This window comes from Peromyscus californicus, unplaced genomic scaffold, assembly GCF_007827085.1.
Source record: "Peromyscus californicus insignis strain IS unplaced genomic scaffold, ASM782708v3 Scaffold_6__1_contigs__length_162567912, whole genome shotgun sequence".
NCBI lineage: Eukaryota > Metazoa > Chordata > Mammalia > Rodentia > Cricetidae > Peromyscus > Peromyscus californicus.
The window spans coordinates 158446979-158469374 of record NW_026294584.1 but is presented as its reverse complement, the minus strand read 5'-3'; the positions used below and the strand labels follow the sequence as shown (position 1 = coordinate 158469374).

The window sequence follows — 22396 nt, the reverse complement described above, 5'->3', positions numbered from 1 at the left end:
ACTCACTCTGTAGCCCGGGCTGGCCTTGAAGTTGCTCTTCTTCTGCTCAGCCTCCCTGAGGCTGTGACAGGCCCGTAGAACACAGGCCTTGCTTCTGTCTTGTTCCCTTCCTTACCAGTGTTTACATATGGTCTTGATTTTCAGGACTACAGCATCATTTGTCTAAAGTATAGCAGTGGCTGTAGGACAGTTAATTGCACAGTGGAATCCTGGGGGAACAGAGGTGAACTAAAAGCCTTTGGATGTCAGCTGGGCTCCAGTCTGAACCGCACATTATGTCACAGCAACAAAGTCACAGCCACAAACTCTACAGGAACTGATTGGTAAATAGAGCCCAGCAGCTCGGCTGCCTGTGCCTACAGAATCCCCAGGTGCCAGGATTTACTCTGCTTCTGCATAGGAAGAACCGCCATTATTTACCAGGGCGAATATAAAGTGTGGATGAGTTCTAACAGAATTTCATACATTAAAGTGGCAAAGTGAGAACATTCCTCAGTAACTGTAAATGTTGAAGCACCAGGCTGGAAGCATACAGTTTTCTTCTGCAACTAGCCTGTTATATAATGTCCAGTCATCTTGCTAAAAAGCTCGGCTCTCCTGTAAACAGCTGGATCCCGTGGTCTCTGATGTGTGTTTTAACATTGCAGACCAGATAGGACACACATACTTGACCTTGTCAGAACAAGGCCAGAACTACTGCAGAAGCTGAGAAAGCACCAGTTTTCCTCGGCTAGCCTTGCGGTTGTGTTTGACTCCCTTTGGCTTGGTGTCTGGGAGAAACCTGCATGATTGTGTTTCTCAATGCTGTGACAAAATGCCCAACCAAAGCAAACGAGGGAAAGAAGGGCCATTTTGGGCCACAGTTCTGTGGGATTATCCCCTCATCCTGGGAAAGACACAACTTCAGTTAGAGAAAGAGTGGCGCAAGGCCGGGAGGCCAGCTGGCCACATTGCTTCCACCCTCAGCAAGCAGAAGTGGAGAAGGGACAAGGCCCGCCCCCAGTGACTCACTTCCTCTGGTGAGGCTCCACCTCCTGAAGGTTCCACAGCCTCCCCAACCAGATGAGGACCAAGAGTCCAAACAACAACGTGAGCCTGTGCAGACATTTTATATCCATCACTAGTAAAAGCACACAAGAAAGTGTGGTCCTCTTGGGGGAGATGTATCAGCCCCAGAGAAATGGAAGAATTCTGAGAACAGGCTTCAGGCACTCCCTTAGCTGGAGGAAAAGAAGGGCAGAGGGAGCTTTCCTTTTCCTAACGGGGCTACTGTGTGTGTTCACTCAGAGGATACCTGTTGAACATCGGGTTTGTGCTAGACAGTGTGCTAACTCAACCGCCACGAAGTGTGTGTGTGTGTGTGTGTGTGTGTGTGTGTGTTAGAGGTGTGTTTTGCCCTTCTGTTGCAGGAGCCCTTATTTGCTGCCCGTGTGGTTTACGACCTCCTCTTCTTCTTCATCGTCATTATTATCGTTCTGAACCTGATTTTTGGTGTGATCATTGACACCTTTGCTGACCTCAGAAGTGAGAAGCAGAAGAAAGAAGAAATTCTCAAGACAACCTGTTTCATCTGTGGTAGGTGCCCCCCACGGTGTTATGATGAAAGATGAATAAGTCCCCCCAGATGCTAAGGTAGCGGATGGACAAACTGCTCAGCAGGAAGAAGGGATGAGAATGATTTCCATTTTTTCATGCTTTAGGAAAAATTGTTTTACTGTAAAGGCTGGATAAAATTCAGGTTACGTAATGTGGTATGAGACTGACATTCTCTGCTTCCATAAATAGATGCAAGAATCACCCCAAACTCTTCACCATTATTTCTGCAATTTATACAGTCCTCTGCCTGTCTAATGTGCTGCCAGATGCCAGGAGGTTCCACCAACTGGCAAATGGGCTTTTAATCACAATAGCATATTGAGTACATTACAGAGTGACTTTTATTTTGCTAGATTATGAATCAAAGATTCCACTCATTTAAAATCACCATTTTAGATTCAAAACTAGTCAATATCCTAGTGTTACAGCTACACACACATATAACATGCTCATCACAGAACATAAAAATACTGTAGAACATACCACACACATCGACATCGTGCACCTACCACACCCCGCACACCCACACTACACACAACATACTGCAGGCTGCACACACACCCATATACTGCACATGTGTGCACACACGCCACATATACTGCACATGGGTGCACACACCACATATACTGCACATGTGTGCACACACCACATATACTGCACATGGGTGCACACACCCATATACTGCACATGTGTGCACACACCACATATACTGCACATGTGTGCACACACCATATATACTGCACATGTGTGCACACACACCACATATACTGCACATGTGTGCACACACACCACATATACTGCACATGTGTGCACACACTCCACATATACTGCACGTGTGTGCACACACACTCCACATATACTGCACGTGTGTGCACACACACTCCACATATACTGCACGTGTGTACACACACACACCACATATACTGCACGTGTGTGCACACACACTCCACATATACTGCACGTGTGTGCACACACACAACACATATACTGCACATGTGTGCACACACACACCACATATACTGCATGTGTGTGCACACACACACCACATATACTGCATGTGTGTGCACACACACACCACATATACTACACATGTGCACACAAACCCTTTCCTTCTGCCCCATCATCATCTCTCAGGCTGAACAACTTTTTCTTCATTGTTATTTTCTCTCAAGTCCTCCCTTTCCTCTCTCTGTCAGTTCTCTCTGGCGTCACTGGCCACTATAGTCCCTTCTCACTCACCCCTCCACTCTCCTGCCTTTGGTCTTCACTGCAGTGTCATTCCATCTAACTGAAGCTGGGCCTCAGTAAAGCCTGTTCTCTGCCTGCCGTGGCTTTCCTCGCTTGTCCCCTTCTCCTCTGTGGCTCTTCCAAGCTGCTTCGTCATTCCTCCAGCTGGAGATGTCCCTGGGAATAATGTGAAAGAATATTCATGATCTAGGGAAGAATGTATATTAGCCACGACCTGTTTCAGCCTTCATGGTCTGTGCTGAGACAGACAGACAGACATGCATGCACGCACGCATGCACGCACATGCTGTGTATCAAGGGAAATGATAGCGAAATCTCTGGGTTGCTGAGGAGAGGATGGGCACTTCTGCAGTTTGGGGTGAGGAGCAGTAACAGCCAACATGTTTCTTAGGGCAGATGACGCAGAGCTGATGGTCAAAGACAAAGGGATTAGTCAGTTGCCGAAGTGGGTAGAAGCAGAATAGCCAGGACCAGAGGTGGCATGGAAATGGTGTCCGCACAGCACGGGGCTTCACTTACTTTGAGTGTCACTGTGACCGAACACTAGCAGCTTACGGGATGAAAGGTCTCTTCAGGTTCTGGTTTGAATCGGCCACCATGGCAGGGCAGGGCTGGCGGTGAGAGTGCCTCTCGGCTCTGGCGGTAGGAGCGCGAGGCTGCCTGTCCACATGCTGGCTGTCAGGGAGCAGAGACTGGAAGTGGAGTTGAGCTACACACCTTGATCTGCTGCACTAGTGGCTGATCTCCGGCTAGGCCTGCTTCCCCAAGTTCTCTGAGCTCGAAAAGAACCGCCAGCTGGGGACCAAGCACTAAAGCATGTGCCGAGGGGGCTTTCCTATACAAACCATAGCAGAGGGTCACGGTGTTCCCGGTGTGGGCTTCAGAGCAAGGTGGCCACAGGGAGGGCATTCAGCTGAGGCAGGGTAGATTTAGGAAAGGCACTGGGTCGGGTTTTGGTTCAGAGCACTGCAGTAACCCTGGGGACTCCTTCATCAGGGGTTGGCCTGAAGGCAGAGTAACTGGTTGTTGCCACAGCCCCGATGATAAGTAAGGAAGACCAGTTTCTGAGAGCCTGTGGCACGGTGTTGGGGGTAGAAGGCAGAGTCAAGAAAGTAGATGATAGAATCTTAAAATATTTTTTAAAAATGTTCTTACTTTTATTTATGTGTATGACTGTTTAGCTTGCATGTATGTATGTGCACCAGAGGTCAGAGCTGTGGACAGTTGTGAGCCACTATGGAGGTGCTGGGAACCAGACCCTGCTCCTCTACAAGAACAGCAAGTGCTCTTAACCACTGAGCCATCTCTCCAGCTCCAGAACTTTGAAATCCTGATGGTTGGGAATGGATATGAAAGATGGCTGGATGCGTGGGTGATACCAAGTGGCTGAGTATCACGGGGGAGTGAGGTATGAATACCCTGAGTTTAACTTGGGGAGCTCTGGACTTGTGGGTGCAGTGAACATCCAAGGCAGGGTATACCCTAGCATGAGTCAGTGTGTCTTCTCTGCAGACAGTGACAGGCACCCCCAGCCTGCAGACTATAGTAAAATCTGGAGCATGAAGGAAGGCTGCCTGGTCAGATGTGGAACCTGTGGAGTGTAACAGGAAGCAGCATCCAGGAAGAGTCAGGAGACAGACAGCATAGGGGAGGAGGGTTCAAGGACGCTGGAGGAGCTGGCACCAGGGAACGTGGTATGCACACTCCGCCCTGCTGGCTCCTCTAACACGAATTCTAATAGGCCTTTTAATAAAAAACCTGGAGCTAGATATTGGGGTAAATGCTGAAAGATCAGAGACAAAGGAACAAGCCACTGCCACATCTCACCTCGCCAACTCCACGAATCCTCTGTTTGAAAGCCTCTGAGTCCTCAGCCAAAACAGCCTCTAGCAGAAAGGGGTTTCTGCCAAAAAGGGCTTCAGCTGAAAAGCCTCTAGCCGAAAGGGGCTCCAGTTCCTGTCTCCTCATGCCTTATGTACTTTTCTCTGCCTAGCCATATTACTTCCTTCCTAGTGCTGGAATTAAAGGTGTATGACTTCCCAAATACTGGTAGCAGAGGCCTGAAATCTCAAGTGCTGGGATTAAAGGTGTGTGGTTCCCAAGTACTGGGATTAAAGGTGTGTGCCACCCCCATGGCAGCTATGTTTAATCTAGTGGCTTATTCTGTTTTCTGATCTTTAGGCAAATTATTTGGGTACACAATATATCACCACATGCTACAGCATGGTGGGATATGCTGTTGCTGTTGGGGCCAGCAGGACAGATAGATGCTGGCTTGTCTCAGGAGAAGGCTCAGCATGCCATTTCTGGCCCCTGGATTCACATCAGTGCATGGTGATTTCCTGAGCAGCCCTTTGGTGTTCTGCTTGGAGGTTTGACCCAGACTGACACAATCCCAGAGCCAAGCCTTGCAGAGACATACATGGTAAACCCCAAAAGCCTATTGGGTGTCCCTCTCTGGGTGGCTCTGGGCAGATCCAGGTGGAGAATATTCTCCTGAGCCTGGTGTCTTAGCACCAAGAGACCTGTGCCTGTGAGCTGAGATGAAAGTGCTTGAGGGATTCCTCAGGTCCTGTGCATTGTGACAGACCCCCCAAGTCCCCTTTTATAAAGGTGACAGACCCCCCAAAGTCTCCTTTTATAAAGGTGACAGACCCCCCAAGTCCCCTTTTATAAAGGTGACAGACCCCCAAGTCTCCTTTTATAAAGGTGACAGACCCCCCAAGTCTTCTTTTATAAAGGTGACAGACCCCCCAAGTCTTCTTTTATAAAGGTGACAGACCCCCCCCAAGTCTTCTTTTATAAAGGTGACAGACCCCCAAGTCTTCTTTTATAAAGGTGACAGGCCCCCAAGTCTTCTTTTATAAAGGTGACAGACCCCCCCCACATCTCCTTTTATAAAGGTGACAGATCCCCCAAGTCTCCTTTTATAAAGATGACAGACCCCCAAGTCTTCTTTTATAAAGGTGACAGACCCCCCCAAGTCTCCTTTTATAAAGGTGAAAGACCCCCCAAGTCTCCTTTTATAAAGGTGACAGACCCCCCCCCAAGTCCTCTTTTATAAAGGTGGCATAATTGTTGACAAGGGCATTGTAAAAAGCCTACTTCTGCCAGTCAGCATGAAGGGAAGCAAGTGTCTGAGATCTGTATTGTTTCTGTGCCTTCATGGCTGACAGTATTGCCTCTCTTCCCCCTTCCCTTTCTCATATTCATGTAAAAATGTATCCATATATATGTATATGTACAAGTATACACATATACATGTATATATGTATATACATATATACATATAATTTGCAACCAACTGCCAGAGCAAGGCAGGCCAATATCATGAATGGAAGACCCTTGTCCTTTGGCCTCATCACTTGGGAAGACCATTGTCCTTTGGCCTTGTCACTGGGATGCTTTGGTGGTTTAGGCAGACCAGGCTGTCCGGTGCAGAGCTCAGATTTGCTAGAAGGAGGCTGAGGTCAAAGAAGAATCTCTTGTCCATGTCTAGACTGGACGAGGGAAGTGAGGTTGGAGTGAGTGTCCTGTGATCACTCAGGAGTGTGGGGAAGAAACCTGTCTAGAGACCTGAAGGAACGCTTCTTCAATCCTGGGCAAGAACTAGGGAACAAACAAACAAACAAACAAACAAACAAACAAACGAAGCTCTCATTCCTCTCTTTGGTGTGAAACATGTCGATGTTTTCACTTCTTCGCAGTAAATTGTTTGTGTGTGGCCTCCCAAAGGACAGTCCTCCTCATCTGTATCTCTGGCTCTCAGAGATGTCCCCTTCTTTCTAGTTCCCTAGAAAAGAGGTCTTGATTTTGCATTGACGCCCCCATCCCGCATCTCAACATGCTTCTCTTCCATGCCCATTTATCCCCACTTTTGCCGAGTGCACATGGCCAGCACCACACTCTTCAGACTTCTTCCTCTATTCCATGTTTACTGGACAGTGAAGCTGGTGCAGCCTCCTGGCCGCCACCCGGACAGCCCACACTCAGTGTCCCCTGTCTTCTCCACCTTCCTCTGCTCAGTTCCAGATCCTGGCTGGCATATGGGCGCAACAGATCTCCACCTCTGCCTTCAGTAAGCAGGGCTGGAAATTCTCCCTCACATCAGCATCTGTGCTCTCTCCTTCCAACACTTCAGCCACCCTGAGCTAACAGACCTGCTTCCACAGGTTCTCACTACATCCTGCCACAAATTCTCACAGCCATACATGGGCCTGCTCAGTGCTGCTAGACTGACTTTTCTAGTACAAAAGCCATTAGTTACATGGTGCTGTCCATTACTGTAAAACTCTCCTTTTCCTGGCACTAAGACACTTCACAATCTAGACACCGCCTCCTCCTTCTCTCTGTCTTCTTCCTCCTCTTCCCCTCTTTATAGATGGATTTTTCTTTGGGCTACCATCTCACAAGAAATGACACAAAGACTTATTATTAATTATAAAAGTTTGGCCTACAGCTTAGGCTTATCCCACTAGCTCTTATAACTTAAATCAACCCATTTCTATTCATCTACATGTTGCCATGTGACTTGTGGTTTTTACCTCTCCTCCTGTATGTCTTGCTCCCTCTGCATCCTGCTCACGACTCTGCCTTTCTTCTTCCCTGAGCACGCTCTGTCCAGAAGTCCCAGCTATACCTCCTGCCTAGCTATTGGCCATTTAGCTTTTTATTAAACCAATCACAGTGACATATCTTTACACAGTGTAATCAAATATCTGGCAACACCTCTTCCTCCTTTTCTTTCCTTCTTTCTCCCCTTCTTTACTGTGTTTTCATCCATTTTTCTCTCATTTATGTTTCAAATCCCAGTTCCAAGAGTGTTCCTCAATGTTCACATGCTGGACTCTGTATTCACAGTAGTGAGAGAGTGTTCTGGATGAAATCCCAAACCCCCATGAGCCATAGAACTCTACCCGATCTTGGAGGCCCAGCCCCAATACTAGGATTCATGAACTCTTTTCCAGTCTCACTCAGCAGGATAAACATGGGTGCTCCTGAATGGCTGTCATCACACCATGTGGCTAGAGTTTTCCTGCCTGGCCCACAGTCAGGACAAATCTCTCTCACCTGCCAGTCCTACAGCCACTCAGACCCGACCAAGTAAACACAGAGACTTATATTGGTTACAAACTGTATGGCCGTGGCAGGCTTCTTGCTAACTGTTCTTACAGCTTAAATTAATCCATTTTCATTAATCCATACCTTGCCACATGGCTCGTGGCTTACCAGCATCTTCACATGCTGTTTCTCATCGTGGCAGCTGGCAGTATCTCTCCCACTCAGCCTTCCACTTCCCAGCTCTATTCTCCTCCTTGTCCCACCTACACTTCCTGCCTAGCCAATGGCCAATCAGTGTTTTATTTATTGACTAATCAGCAACACATTTGCCATACAGACCATCCCACAGCACTTCCCCCCCCTTTTTTTTTTTTTCAAAAAGGAAGGTTTTAACCTTAACAAAGTAAAATTATATATAATTTGGGAATTTGGGCATAGCTTCTCTTACTACTTCCTGCTGGAGGGGGGCACTGTATCTTATGGGGAAACAAAGAAAATTTTAGGATCATAGAGTAGTCTGTGAGGCTGTATCGTCTGAGCCAGTTGCCTTGAAACGGTTCTGGATGTTGGATCATCTGGGCCATGGTGTCATCGGAGACCTTTCAGGGGATTTTGGCTGGTCAAACCTGATGTATCTTAATCTGGAACAAATCCATAGCCTTTGGCTTTCTGTGGGAACAAAAGCAGAGACTCTTTTCCAAAGCAACATATCCTTATATCCAAATTTTGAAGTCAAGGTACCTTTAAAATATACATTTTGGCATAACTCAACAGCTTTTACAGTCAAATGTTTTTCTGCAGTTAAAAATCCCAAAGACAACACAATCCAGATTCTCTGTGTAATATTCATCTTTACGTGGCTTATTTTTTATATTAATTTTACTGTCTCTTTAAAGACTTTATTTTTTAAAACTATGTATTTGTTTATATAACTGTATATATCACCTTTTTTGTCTCTTTTAAGCCTATGTATATTTTACACACATTTTAAACTATTACATCTGAATCTGTCTTATTGTGAATCTATTGCTTTAAACTGCAGCAGCTGTGGCTGCTGGCTCTGCCCACCTCAGCTTCCCAACATGGCCGTGGTACTTTACCACCAGCTCTGGGAGCTATCGTGGGTCTATGCTTTTATCCAAGCAGCGTGTAGCCCAGAAACCTCTTTTTTTTTGTTTTGTACTAGCAAAGTCTAAATCCACCATGCAGCTTAATGTGCCACTTGCAAAGGCCTCATTCCTGCCATATGGCAGCAGGTCAAGCGTGCATGCTAGGAACCCACCAGTTGCTCAAACCGGCAGCTGCCGCTCATTTGAGAGAGACAATTAGGAACTGTTTTTAGCTCCGTTTTAGAATCTTTTCTCAGGTTTTAGGTGGAAACTCTTGCCCCATGTTGGACGCCATTTGTAGCTGGAGTTTTCCTGCCTGGCCCACAGTCAGGACAAATCTCTCTCACCTGCCAGTCCTACAGCCACTCAGACCCGACCAAGTAAACACAGAGACTTATATTGGTTACAAACTGTATGGCCGTGGCAGGCTTCTTGCTAACTGTTCTTACAGCTTAAATTAATCCATTTTCATTAATCTATGCCTTGCCACATGGCTCGTGGCTTACTGGCATCTTCACATGCTGTTTCTCATCATGGCGGCTGGCAGTGTCTCTCTGACTCAGCCTTCTACTTCCCAGCTTTATTCTCCTCCTTGTCCCGCCTACACTTCCTGCCTAGCCAATGGCCAATCAGTGTTTTATTTATTGACTAATTAGCAACACATTTGCCACATAGAACATCCCACAGCAACACCATGCTCAGTGGTATCTGCTTGCCTCTGCTTGATGCCATATACCCTCATACTGTAGAAAGCATGTGAACCCCCTAGTCAGGTAGACACTACCTCCTACAGTCCCACACCCTGATGATGTAACCTTGGCCAGGGTTCTTGCCCTGAGCTGTTCTTTGCTTCTCTGGGATGAGGAGAATCTATGACCATGCTTTGAAGACATGGTAGCTGTAATCAAGATCTTGTCTACAAAATCCCCTACTACTGTACAAAGATGAGACTCAACTCTCTGTGAAGCTAACTATTCTTCTTTAAAAGAGATAGACATACATATTAACCATTTTTTTGCTTCCATATTATGTGTGGGGTTCACTCATCAGTATTTGTTAATGAATGACTAGGCAGTAAATCAGCCCCAAATCTGCGTTGTCTCTACACTTCCATGGCTTGTCAGCTCTGCAAGGAAGGTAAAGGCAGCTCAGTAGTGAGTTGATTTGTACTGCAGATCAAAATCCTAGATGCAAGCAGGGAGATAGTGCAGTGAAGTGCTTGCCGCACAAGTCGAAGACCTGAGCTCAGATGTCCAGCTCCCCCATGGAAAGCTGGGCACAACAGTGTGAGCCTGCAATCCTTAGGAGGCAGGGCAGGAATATTGGGGCTGCTGGCCATCTAGTTAGTCTCAAGCAAAATAGAGAAGTGATTGAGAAAATACTTGACATCTACCTCTGGCCCCATATGCATGTGTACACATGTGCATGTATGCAGCACATGAGTATACAGACAAAACCCAGGTCTACTAGGTTCCAGATTTTGCCATGAACTGGGTATTGTCGTGGTGGCATGACATTCCTGTGGAATACACGTGATGGATCCCAAGGCTCGGAGTGATGCTATATCAACTAGTCTATATTGATTTTCTGGAAGCTTCACACTTTTTCAAAAGAATGAAGGCTCATTTGGTAAACTTAGAGTAAATCTGGACAAAATTTTTATATTATAATAAATAGAATATCATAAAGTAAAGCAAATTGATGTGCAGATTTGAAATAAAATTGAAACTTTGAAAAACGTGGGCTAGAGATCTACAATACAGGTGGTTGAGCATTTGCCCACCATATGTGAAGGCCCAAGTTTGATCCCAAAGAAAATAATGTAAACTGGGGACTAGAGAGGTGTCTCAGCACTGAAGAGCACACCGTGAGCTCGGAAAGGACATGACTTTGGTTCCCAGCATCCATGTGGGTGGCTTCCAAGCACCTGCAGCTCCAGCTCCAGGCATCTCATGTCCTCTTCTGGTCTTTGTGGGCATCTGCACACATGTACACACACACACACACACACACACACACACACACACACACACACACACACACACAGACACACAGAATGGAGAGGCCTGGATGACAGGTCAGTTCCCCTGGTAAAGAGGAATCATGCCGTGGTGACGTTACCAGAAACTCATGACGGAAAATAGGAGTCACTCTTGATTTCTCTTACTCCCCAAATCTAATTAGCTATCATGATGGCTCAGGTTTTCATTCTACTTCAATCCCTCCTTCGTTTATTCAGTTTAGTTGAATTCCTGTGGTTGTCTGGGTGCTGTGTAGGTGGCCCTCACAATCCAACCAGACAGTAAAGTGAAGATGAAGGGCAAACCGATGTATGTTTATAGCAAAGGGTTACAGGCACAGGGCTCAGCCATCTGGTTGTGTCTATGAGAGCTGGTGGTGCCAAGGGCTGAGCTGGGTCTTGGAGAGGAAGTACCTGCAAGGAGGAAGAGAGTGCATCTGGAGGCAGAGTTTTCCCAGAACAGGAGGATTTGGAGGGTGAGAGAAAGGTCCACACAGAGTCAGCACAGGAGCCTGAGGATGGCTCCAAGTGCCTGTCCATGGGACATCCTTATTGCTGTCAGAGGTGGGAAGGGGGCCAAAGAAACAACTTTCAGTGAGCTAAGTTGGACAAGCCTAGGAGCTAGCCCTGTGGAGTTCTCTAGAAGGCCACTAGATATGGAAATTAAACTTGGGAGCAAAGGTCAGTCTTAGCAGAATGATGCAGGAACCATCAGTGTGGTGATGGTTACCCTTGGGAATGCCACACCCCAGAGAACAGGAACCTGTGACCATGAAGACAAATGACCCCAGTCATACATTCTCTATTGTCCTGGCTCCTTGCCCTCTCCACCAGTCCCTTCTACTGTCCCCAAGTTCTGCCCCAAGAACTATTTCAAGTATAGATCTGAACCTGCTGTCTCCACCCAGAGGTCCAAAGCACAAAGGGAAAATGCCATAGATTTGAGTTTAAAGCTCTTTGGGGTTTTTTGTTTGTTTGTTTGTTTTTTGTTTTTTTTGTTTTTTCGAGACAGGGTTTCTCTGTGTAGCTTTGCGTCTTTCCTGGATCTCGCTCTGTAGACCAGGCTGGCCTTGAACTCACAAAGATCCACCTGCCTCTGCCTCCCAAGTGCTGGGATTAAAGGCGTGCGCCACCACCGCCCAGCTGCTCTCTGGGTTTTTAATGCACACCCCATTTGCTGTTTTGAGCACCACGCTAGAGGAGTGACCTCCACACCAGCCTCCCCCGCCCCCACCCTGTCTCTAGCTTTGCCGTGGTGACTCCTTTGCCCATGTGATCCTGTAGAGTCAGGAGCGGTTTTATTCAGTGCTGACTGATTCTTCCCCTAACTGCAGGAGCTAACTTGAATCATTCTGGATCTACTTCTTGGTGTGTATAAACTTCATATTAGATGGTAGGGTATTTAGACAGCTTTGTAGTCATCAGCAGAAATAGGTGGCCTTTACCTCTTTTTCATTTGCTGATTCCATCTTCTAAGAGTCTGTAAAGCTGTGCCTCCTGGACGCCTTTTATCATCTTGTCCCCCGTCATGCTCCCTTGGCCACACGAGCTGCTTCAGAACAGAGTTACCTGTTTCTGCTACCATCTAACAGATTAGGTGATGATGGAATCAGTACTTTAATACTCTATTACTTTGCAAACGGGAGGGGGGGAATTTAGTTCTGGGGGAGTTTGATACTCTTCTTTTTAATTAATAGCTCTATTGTGATGTAATTCACACACCTTAAAACTCACCCACTTAAGGTCTACAGTGCAGCACCTTTAACATATTCAGAATTGTGTACAGAACTTTAGGATCCATTTTAGGACTGCCTCTGGCCTTTCATTTATTCAATCAGATTGAAAATCAAAATTAGCCATCATGCTATGCAATACCATGCGTTAGTGCTTCAAGCCTTTCTATTGAAAAGAATGTTCCATCAGATGCTGAGACCATGTCTTCTTTCTGCTCATCACTGATGGGCATTTGGGTTTTTCAGCTTTGAAGTAGCAGGGACTGTGCTGTGGTGAACATCCTTGAGCAGGTGTTTGTGTGTACACAGATTTTCATTCCTCCTTGTACACCTGGGCATGATCTCCTGAGTCATGCTGTAACTGTGTGGGATCTTTAGAAATGGCCCATTTTACAAAGTTGCTGCGCTCTTTTTCATTTCTTTTACTAGCATGAGGGTCCAGGATTCTCACATCCTCCCCACGTTGTCAATATCTGCTTTCAATCTTAGTGGAAGTATGTTTTACTACTGAATACTCTTAACTCATCCAATCTCTGTTTTATTAGAGGTCAACCATGTGTCAGACACTGGAATAAACTGTGAGGGCCACGGTGAAGAGCAGAGGCACAGATATCTGTAGTTGGAAACACATGATGAGTAATAATATCAGACCAGGCTTGGTAGCGCATTCCTATAATCCCCACAATCAGGAAACATGCGTTAAGATCATACAACTGAAGCCAGCCTTTTTTACATAGCAAGTTCCAAGCCAGACAGAGCTAAATAGTGAGACACTGTCTCAAGAACAAAAAAATAAAAATAAAACAAGACAAGAAAGTAGTAAACGTGTGTGTGCCGATCCGTGGGGGAGCACATCTCTCCCTTCAGTGCTGGCCTGCAGCAGGCTCTCCCTGGCAGGCATGGCTACTCTATTACCTCGGAGCTGAGATCCAGCATAATTTAACAACTTGGACACTGCTGTTGTTAGTCTGGTAGAAAGTGGTGAAGAGCACAGGAAAGGAGGGGATGGTGACAGGGTGGTCTGGAGTGCCAGGAAACGGGAGGGATTATCTGTGTGCTGGACACTGTGTCACCTTAAGTCACCTGCCAGTCGGAAACATCCATGAATAAGTTAGCCAAGGACACCCCAGAGAAAGAGTTCTGTGGCCAGAGGAAGCGCCTGGCCACGGCCCCTGATGAAGCAATCTGTCTGTGGAATAGCAAAGAAGCCAGCATGGCTGCCTAGGCACCAACAGGGGGAGGTGAGGGGGTCAGGTCAGAGCAGCAATGGGGCCAGGCCACATGGGAGTTAGCACATAAATGTTGCATGAGACACATGCAGGCTAAATAATTATTCACTGTGTTTAATTTTCATCTCTGTAAATGAACACCTGGTATACTCTTCAAGGAGGAGGGGTTTAGTTGGGCTCATAGTTCAGAAAATACAGAAGACATACCTCATGGCAGGCAAGACATGTGTGGAGACCATGTCCTGCCTGTGTCAGGGGTGGGGGTGCATTCGCTCTCATCTTGGTAGAGGAGGTAGCAGAAAACAGATAACGCTGGCGCTCAGCTGCCTTCTTCCCTCGTGGTCCTTTTTGCTTGGCCTGTGGGATGCTGTCTCCCACGTTCAGGGGAGGTTTTCCATATCAGTTAGCCCTCTCTGGAAACAGTCTCATGGACACGACCAATGGTATGCCCCAGGCATTGCTTAATCCAATCAAAAACTTTGGAGCTGGAGAGAGAGATCAGTGGGCAGAGTTTCTAGCATGAGACCTGAGTTCGGAACTCAGCACCCACACAGAAAGCCTGGCCCAGGTGCACACAGGCTTGTTGTCCCCAGCCTCATGGAGACAGAGACATGGGCATCTTTGAGGGTTGCTGGCTGTTAGTTTGTCCCCTGCTTCAATATGAGAACCTGTCTCAAGTGAACAGGTCAGAGAGGGACAGAGTAGGAGTCCCAAACCCCACCCCACACATTGTCATACACCATCTATATGGAATTCAGCTGTCACTAGACATCTATATTTCAACATCTATGTTTTATCTAATTTTTATGTACGCCCTTCTTACAGACCGTTGTGAGGGACTACTGCGAGGGGCAGAGCCAAGGAGAGTCTCCACATTGTTCAGGTTTTCCAAGAGTCACTCTAGCTTCTGTGCTGAGAGTGGGGGGCACAGGTGGACACACGCAGGTCTGGGCAGCTAGTGAGATGATCCATATGTCAGGAAAGGCAATAGCCCAGACCACAGCATCAGCAGAGGGGGAGTTCAACACAGACAGATGTGGATATGTACAGAAGGAAGAAATAGAGGTATTTCAGTGTGGATTGGCTATGGCATGTGAGAGGCAGAGAAAGTCACGGTTGACTCCTGGGCTTATGACTTGGACGACAACACTGGACTGGTCACTAAGTAAAGAGGAGGAGGCTGTGGAGGAAGGGCACTGGAGCTCACCTCAGACACACTGACCTGATAACTGGTCAAGTGAAATGAGGTACAATCACCAGATGACTGTATTTTATAGCATTTTCATTAAAAAAAAAAATCCGATAACATTTAAAAAGTCAACCCAGAACTGGGGACAGATATTTTAAAATGTATTTGTTTTGTAACATGTTTAAAGGTTCTTCTTGCCTGAGTGGCCTTTGAAATGTGCTCAGGGAAGGAGTAGCCAGGATTGGAATTCAGGTTCCTGGTGTCTTCTCTGATATCTGAACAGCAAAGACGAACTCAACCCTGACATCCTGTTTCCCACACCAATAAGACTTGTTTTTCCATAGATGTTTCTCTTCATCTCCATTCACTTTCTTCATAAGCTCCTCACTTCAAGAGAAAAATTTGACACTCAGATCCTTCCCATAATTCCTCCAGAAGCTGGAAATGTGGCTTGGATGTTAGATAGTTTTATGTCACCTTGACACAAGCTAGAGTCATCTGAGAGGAGGGAACTTCAATTGAGAAAATGCCTCCACAAGACTGGACTGTTGGCAAGCCTGTTAGGCACTTTCTTAATTAGTGATTGATGGTGAGGGCCCAGCCCATTGTGGGTGGTGCCACCCCTGGGCTGGTGGTCCTGGGTTCTATAAGAAAGCAGGCTGAGCAAGCCATGGGGAGTAATCCAGTAAGCAGAATCCTCCATGGTCTCTGTGTCAGCTTGATCCAGGTTCCTGTTCTGTTTGAGTTCCTGCCCTGACTTCCTTCAGTGATGGTCTGTGATGTGGAATTGTGAGCCAAACAAACCCTTCCCTTCCCAGTTTGCTTTTAATCTCCGTGTTTCACCGAAGCAGTAGGGTTACTAAGTAGGACATAAATTGGCACCAGGACAGTGGCATATTGTTGTGACAGACCTGACTATGTGTTTTGGGGAGGATTGTGGAAAGACTTTAGAACTTTGGACTAGAAAAGCCATTGTGTGTTGAGAGCTCAGGTGAGCTGTTCTGTAGGAGCTTGGAAGACAAGAATGTTGAAGTCAATGTAGATGACGGAAGCCTGGCTTGTGAAGTTCCTGAGGGAAGTTTAAAGACCATCGGAGCCATTTGTTATTTTGATTTAAGATGCTGTGGCACTGGCCAGCTGGGCTGAGGAGCAGTTGTGATTGACAAGAGACCAGCATCACTGAAGGGGAGCCTTTGCTTTGCTGGGACGCTGATGCTGGTCAGGCAGGGCTGAGAAAACAGCAGTGATGGAGGGGAGACCAGCATCACTGAGGTGAAATCTGGGAAGTGTTTCCTGAGGGCACACAAAGCTGTGTTCCAGAGGCGGCCAAGGTTGTACTTAGTGGTGTAAGAGTCACCCAGGTGCTACTGGTTTTAAAGGCAGGAAGGGGTCATGGAGAGCCGCTGAGGCTTGCCACTGTGAGGCCATTGGTGAAGTTACAGTCTCAGCAGCAGTGGGAGCCCCAGAATTGAAGGGGTCAGGCAGAGAAGTTGAGGCTTGGCACCACGAGGAGAGCCTAGGAGAGGCTATTGGTGAAAGTGCAGCCCAGTTGCAGCAGAGACCCCAGGAGTTTGGAGATGCCAGTACCATGGGATGACCACCAAAAACAGCAGCAGCAGTGGAGTGGAGATTGCTCCAGCTTAGAGTATAAGCTGTGTGTGCTGCAGAGGGTGGAGCTGGAGAAGTGACCAACCCCCTTGAAGGAGCCCAGATCATGAATGAATCCCAGACATTGGGCGTTATTTACACTATGGGAGCTCGGTTTTGCTTTGATCTGATTGTGACTGTGCTCTGGCTCTTCCCTCTTGAAGTAAGAAATTAACTTTTTTTATTTTATAGGAGCCCACAGTTTAGACACTTTTGATTTTAAAAGAGCCTGGATTTTTTTTAAAAGAAGCTGAACTTTAAACTGCCTTTGTAAGGCTGTGGGACTTTAAAGTTTGTAAAATGTTTTATACTGTGATGTTTGTATTAATGTGTGGTCTTGGCAATGAACACGAAAGGAAAGGTTGTGACTTTACAGTGGTGTGTTTGTGTGTCAAGCTGACAAGGGCTCATTTGTGCTGCTGCACAGTTGTATTTCAATTTGACACAAGCTAGAGTCATCCAAGAGGAGGGAACCTCAATTAAGAAAATGTTCCGTAAGATGGGGCTGTAGGCAAGTCTGTAAGACATTTTCTTAATTGGTGACTGATGGGGGAGGGCCCAGCCCATTGTGGGTGGAGCCATGCCTGGGCTGGTGGTCCTGGGTTCTATAAGAAAGCAGGCTGAGCAAGCCACGGGGAGCAAGCCAGTAAGCAGCTCCCCTCCATGGCCTCTGCTTCAGCTCCTGCCTCCAGGTTCCTGCCCTGCTTGAGTCCCTGTCCTGACTCTTTCATTGATGGCTATGATGTGGATGTGTAAGCCGAATGAACCCTTCCTCCCCAGCTTGCTTTTGGTCATGGAGTTTCATCACAGTAGTAGTGACCCTAACTAGGACACCTGAGAATTGAAGTGGCCGACCCAGCCCCAGCTTCCCTGAGTATTGTGGACTAGGGGCCTTGAGGAGAGTCCTTGCCGCCGCACAGTGCCCAGGGGCTGTCTCTGCTCAAAGGCTTTGCTGGTTGAAGTGACTCTGAAGGCAAGACTTGGCTGCTTTCAAGGCTTTGATAGGAAGGAATCATTTCTTTTTCCTGCCATGATTAGCCAGTGTTCCTTTTCTTGGTTAATTTCTTTCAGAAATCTTCATGTGTGCATGTGTGTATGATGTGTGTATATGTGCCTGTGTTCATGTGTGCATATGTGTATGTGTGCCTGTGTTCATGTGTGCATGTGTGCCTGTGTTCATGTGTGTATGTGTGCCTGTGTTCATGTGTGTATGTGTGCCTGTGTTCATGTGTGTATGTGTGCCTGTGTGCCTGTGTGCATGTGTGTATGATGTGTGTATATGTGCCTGTGTTCATGTGTGCCTGTGTGTATGTGTGCCTGTGTGCCTGTGTGTATGTGTGCCTGTGTGCCTGTGTTCATGTGTGTATGTGTGCCTGTGTTCATGTGTGTATGATGTGTGTATGTGTGTGCCTATGTTCATGTGTGCCTGTGTATATGTGTATATGTGTGCCTGTGTATATGTGTGTATGTGCCTATGTATATGTGTGTATGTGTGCCTGTGTATATGTGCCTGTGTGTATGTGTGTGGGCCTGTGTATATGTGTGTATGTGTGCCTGTGTTCATGTGTGCCTGTATATATGTGTGTATGTGTGCCTGTGTTCATGTGTGCCTGTGTATATGTGTGTATGTGTGCCTGTGTTCATGTGTGCCTGTGTGCTTGTGTGTATGTGTGTATGTGTGTATGTGTGCCTGTGTGCTTGTGTGTATGTGCACCAGCCTGTGTGAGGGCCACAGTACATACATGTGGAGATCAGAGAACAACTTTGGAGTCATGTCTACCTTCCACCTTGTTTTGAGGTGGGGTCTGTCTAGTGTTTCTGGTGCCTGCAAGCTTCCAGGCAATTCTCCTGTCTCTGCTTCCCATCAGGCAGTAGGCGTGTTAGGATTACAGGTGGGTTCTATTGAATTAGACCTTATGTGGGCTCCAGTAATCAAATGCAGATCACCTGGCTTCTGTGGCAAATGCTTTTCCTATTGAGCTGCATTTCTTTTTCTTGAACAATTATCGTTGTCTCTTTCCCTTATACTTCTGGTCTGGTTGAATTTGACAGTTTTGATATGACTAAATATAAGATTACCTGTAGCTCTTCCCTTTGTAATAGAACTGCATATTCCTAAGGATCATGGGAGAAGAATAAACATTAGTTGGGAATGGGTCTATCAACCACAGCCTCTTTATCTAAGCTTTCATGCATTGTTTTTAATTATGACAGTATTTTAAAGTGGCACACTCTTCCAGAAAGCAGCTTGTTGTTGATTTTCAATAATGGTCATGTTTTATTTTCATGCTAAGGAGTCCTGACTGAAGGGAAATTGCATACAGAGTGTGTCCTGTGTTTTGCAGGCCTGGAGAGGGACAAGTTTGACAACAAGACGGTCTCCTTCGAGGAGCACATTAAGTCAGAGCACAACATGTGGCATTACTTGTACTTCATCGTCCTGGTGAAGGTGAAGGACCCGACGGAATACACAGGGCCTGAGAGCTACGTGGCTCAGATGATCACGGTGAGTAAGGCTGCCTCAGCTAGTCCTGATTCTCCAGCTGTGATCATATCACAGCCCAGAGGCCTTCAATGTCCATCTCTCCCCTGCCCTCCTCTTAGGTGAGAGATGGTCTAGCTCTAGCTTTTTGTGAGCCTTTAAATAGGCTTGTCAATCACTGGAGAATTTCCACTTGCTGACATCATGGTTGCTATCTAGTCAAATCTATGTCTCCAGTGTACAGGTAGCATCCTCTCGGGGATTATCTGTGCAGTGTAGAGCTTCCCATCGATGCAACTAACCTCTGACCCCTAAACCCTGACCCCAGACCTCCAGTCCTCACTGGACCTCTCAGTTCCCACATCTGGAAGTGTCATATTGTCACACGTAGACAGAAGAGTCAGGCTTCAAAAGATTCTTGAATTTCCAAAATCAATAATTTACAAAGTCTTGTGTTTGGGAACACAGGTGCTCTAGGGGAGCCTGTGGGGGAACACAGCTGACCCTTCTGCTCAGTCCTAAGAGGTGTTTGGTCAGCACCTGTGGGAGAGTGAGGTAAAGAGAGTGAGGTAAGGAGAGGGGCTCTAGACCTGACCCTGAAGGAGTAGGTCACCTACTTAGATAAATAAAGACACAATACTGCCACAGCCTGCCCATGCATCCATCCACCCAACCTTCGTCCACCCACGCATCTAAAATCTATCCATCACCTATTTATATCCATCCATTCAACCATCTACGTATCTATCTTTCCACCAATCCTCTATCTATATGTCTGTCTGTCTGCCTACCTATGTACCTATCATTCCACGTATTGATACTTCCATCTGTCTGTCTGTCCATCTATCTGGGCATTGGCTTATTAAAACTAGGTCAACACAGTGTTGACTTGCCTGCCTGTCATTAGCTGAGCATCTCCAGAAGGCTGTGCACAGAGCTTTTATACCTTGGCATCTTCCAGGCATTTTCACTCCTGGCTTCTGGTTATGACTGCTTTCTCTGCATCCTTCCTTTGACGTGGACAGAATCTACTATTTTGTCCATTTCCCCACATTTAGCTTTCTCTCTTCTCCCTTTTCTAAATATGGGGGAAAGATAATGAGTCTCCTGAGGGACTCTCATAGCTGTAGTCACACGTTCTGGATGGTGTTTGTGGGAAACATTTCCTATCTGCTCATTGTGCGAAGAACATCTAAGATGCAGAACTCACATATGTGACCTCACAGCTGTGCTCCATCAGAGTTTGAGTCAGTTTAGTAACTTTGTGTTTATTTGCACCTGTTAAGTCTTCTGTATGAAATATTCCTGAGAATACAGTGCAAAGAACGGCGTGCCCCTCTTCTGTGGAGCTCAGTTGTGGGAGCACAGGCAACTGAGAGTGAGTGTGCCAGGTTTGCCCAGTCATACAATACGAATCTATAGAGGCTGAAAGTCAGAGCGGCGTCCGATGTGGAAGGGGGTGTTGGGGTGCCTGTGTGTCCTGGGGAATAATACACAAGGCAGGACTTGTGCATTGGGGTTTGTCTGCTGGATCAGGTGAGTTCCTGTGAGGGACAGCCAAACACAGGCTGGAAATGAGTCACTTAGACCCTCAGAGGTGTTGGTTAGCTCTCACCATCGGTGTGACAAACATCTGACAGGCCTTGAAGGAAGAACGGTATGTGTGTGTGCATGCATGCATGTGTGCATGCATGCCTGCGGTGGGGGGTCATAGGTGTCCATGCATGCACCTGCGTATGTGGAAGCCAGATGCTGACATCAGGTATATCTATCTGTGTCACTTTCTACCTTATATTTGTTCTAAGACTGTCTCTCATCAAATCTAGATGTGGTGGTTTGAATTAGAGTGGTCCCATAGTTCATGTGGAAGATGCTGATTTTGGAAAACTGAAAGCCTGTATGTTACACACCCAACTCAAACTTGGTTAGTTCAGGCTTTGTGGGGTTATAGCCCTGTGATCTGACCATCCCACAGAGAGATTTTAGCACATACAATTTCACATTCAAACCACAATTGGCTCATATCATAGCACTTCTGGGGGTTAGAATCAGAAAGCATGTTTGTGTTTCTGTGCCCAACCAGTGACAGAAATCTATCCAAAATGTTAATGAAAACTCATCTGCCTCGTCCCTTCCTAACTCTAGAAACATACTTCTTAATAAACAGTGCATGGGCATTTGAGTCGGCCCAAAGCAGGTACTTCTGGGAAATAGTTAGGGAAGGTGTTGGGAGCTCAAGATTACATGTGCATGTTTTCTCCTGGCAAGCAGACCTTTGTCTGTGAGCAGAGGATTGGCATTTCACACGAGCATTCACTGGGAACAGAGAATGAGAAGGGAAAGGATGGAGCATCCAGGAAAGTCGGGGGAGCAAAGCAGAATTTGGCAAGCTGGGTGAACGTGGAGGAACTCCTGGCCTTTCCTGGTAACAGCCTTTGAGTACCACAATGCCTGTTTGCTTTTTCTGTTACCCCAAGAATGACATCTGAGGAGCAGCAAACAGAACAGAGATCATTTGAGAAAGTGTGCAAGGCTTTTAGCTGCCCCCCCCCCCAACAACTAGGGGACATTTCCAGGCACCCAGCATCATCTGCAGAGATGTATTAGGAGGCTTTGGTGATATTTGCACTTAATTTGACAAAGGGCCCAGACCAAACCAGAGCTGCACATAAGAGGAGGTCCCTGTGTATTCAGGGGTGGCTGTCTCTTGGTGCCCTTATGGCACCAGCTGTCCTTAGGACCCCTTACTACCTGTCCTGTGACCATGGCTTTTAGGGGCCACCCTGATAGCATATCACACTTCTAAGTTCCTCTATTTGTTCAACTCTTAAGTAACAGCTACTTCCTGATCTCTGCAGTGTTGGTCAAGACACTTTAATTCATATTTCTGGTAGCATAATAGTCTATTTTAACACACACACACACACACACACACACACACACACACACACACACACACACACACACACAGTAAGTTCATTGGAGGCTGTAGCAGGATATGTGGTGGCTCTTTGCTCTGCACATGACCTGGGCAGTTGATCTCTGAAACCGGTATTAGAAGCAATTTGGTAGACATGGGTTA

General features: G+C 46.6%; 1 protein-coding gene across 3 annotated transcripts in view; it reads left to right on the top strand.

The window, feature by feature from the left end:
* Itpr2 (inositol 1,4,5-trisphosphate receptor type 2) overlaps window positions 1-22396 on the top strand; it is a 436608-nt gene that overhangs the window by 379303 nt on the left and 34909 nt on the right. For all 3 annotated transcript variants that reach the window (XM_052719262.1, XM_052719263.1, XM_052719264.1), the window contains 2 exons: window positions 1410-1575; window positions 19178-19338. In XM_052719262.1, coding sequence (XP_052575222.1) covers window positions 1410-1575; window positions 19178-19338 — 327 coding nt within the window. The remainder of the gene's footprint in view (window positions 1-1409; window positions 1576-19177; window positions 19339-22396) is intronic.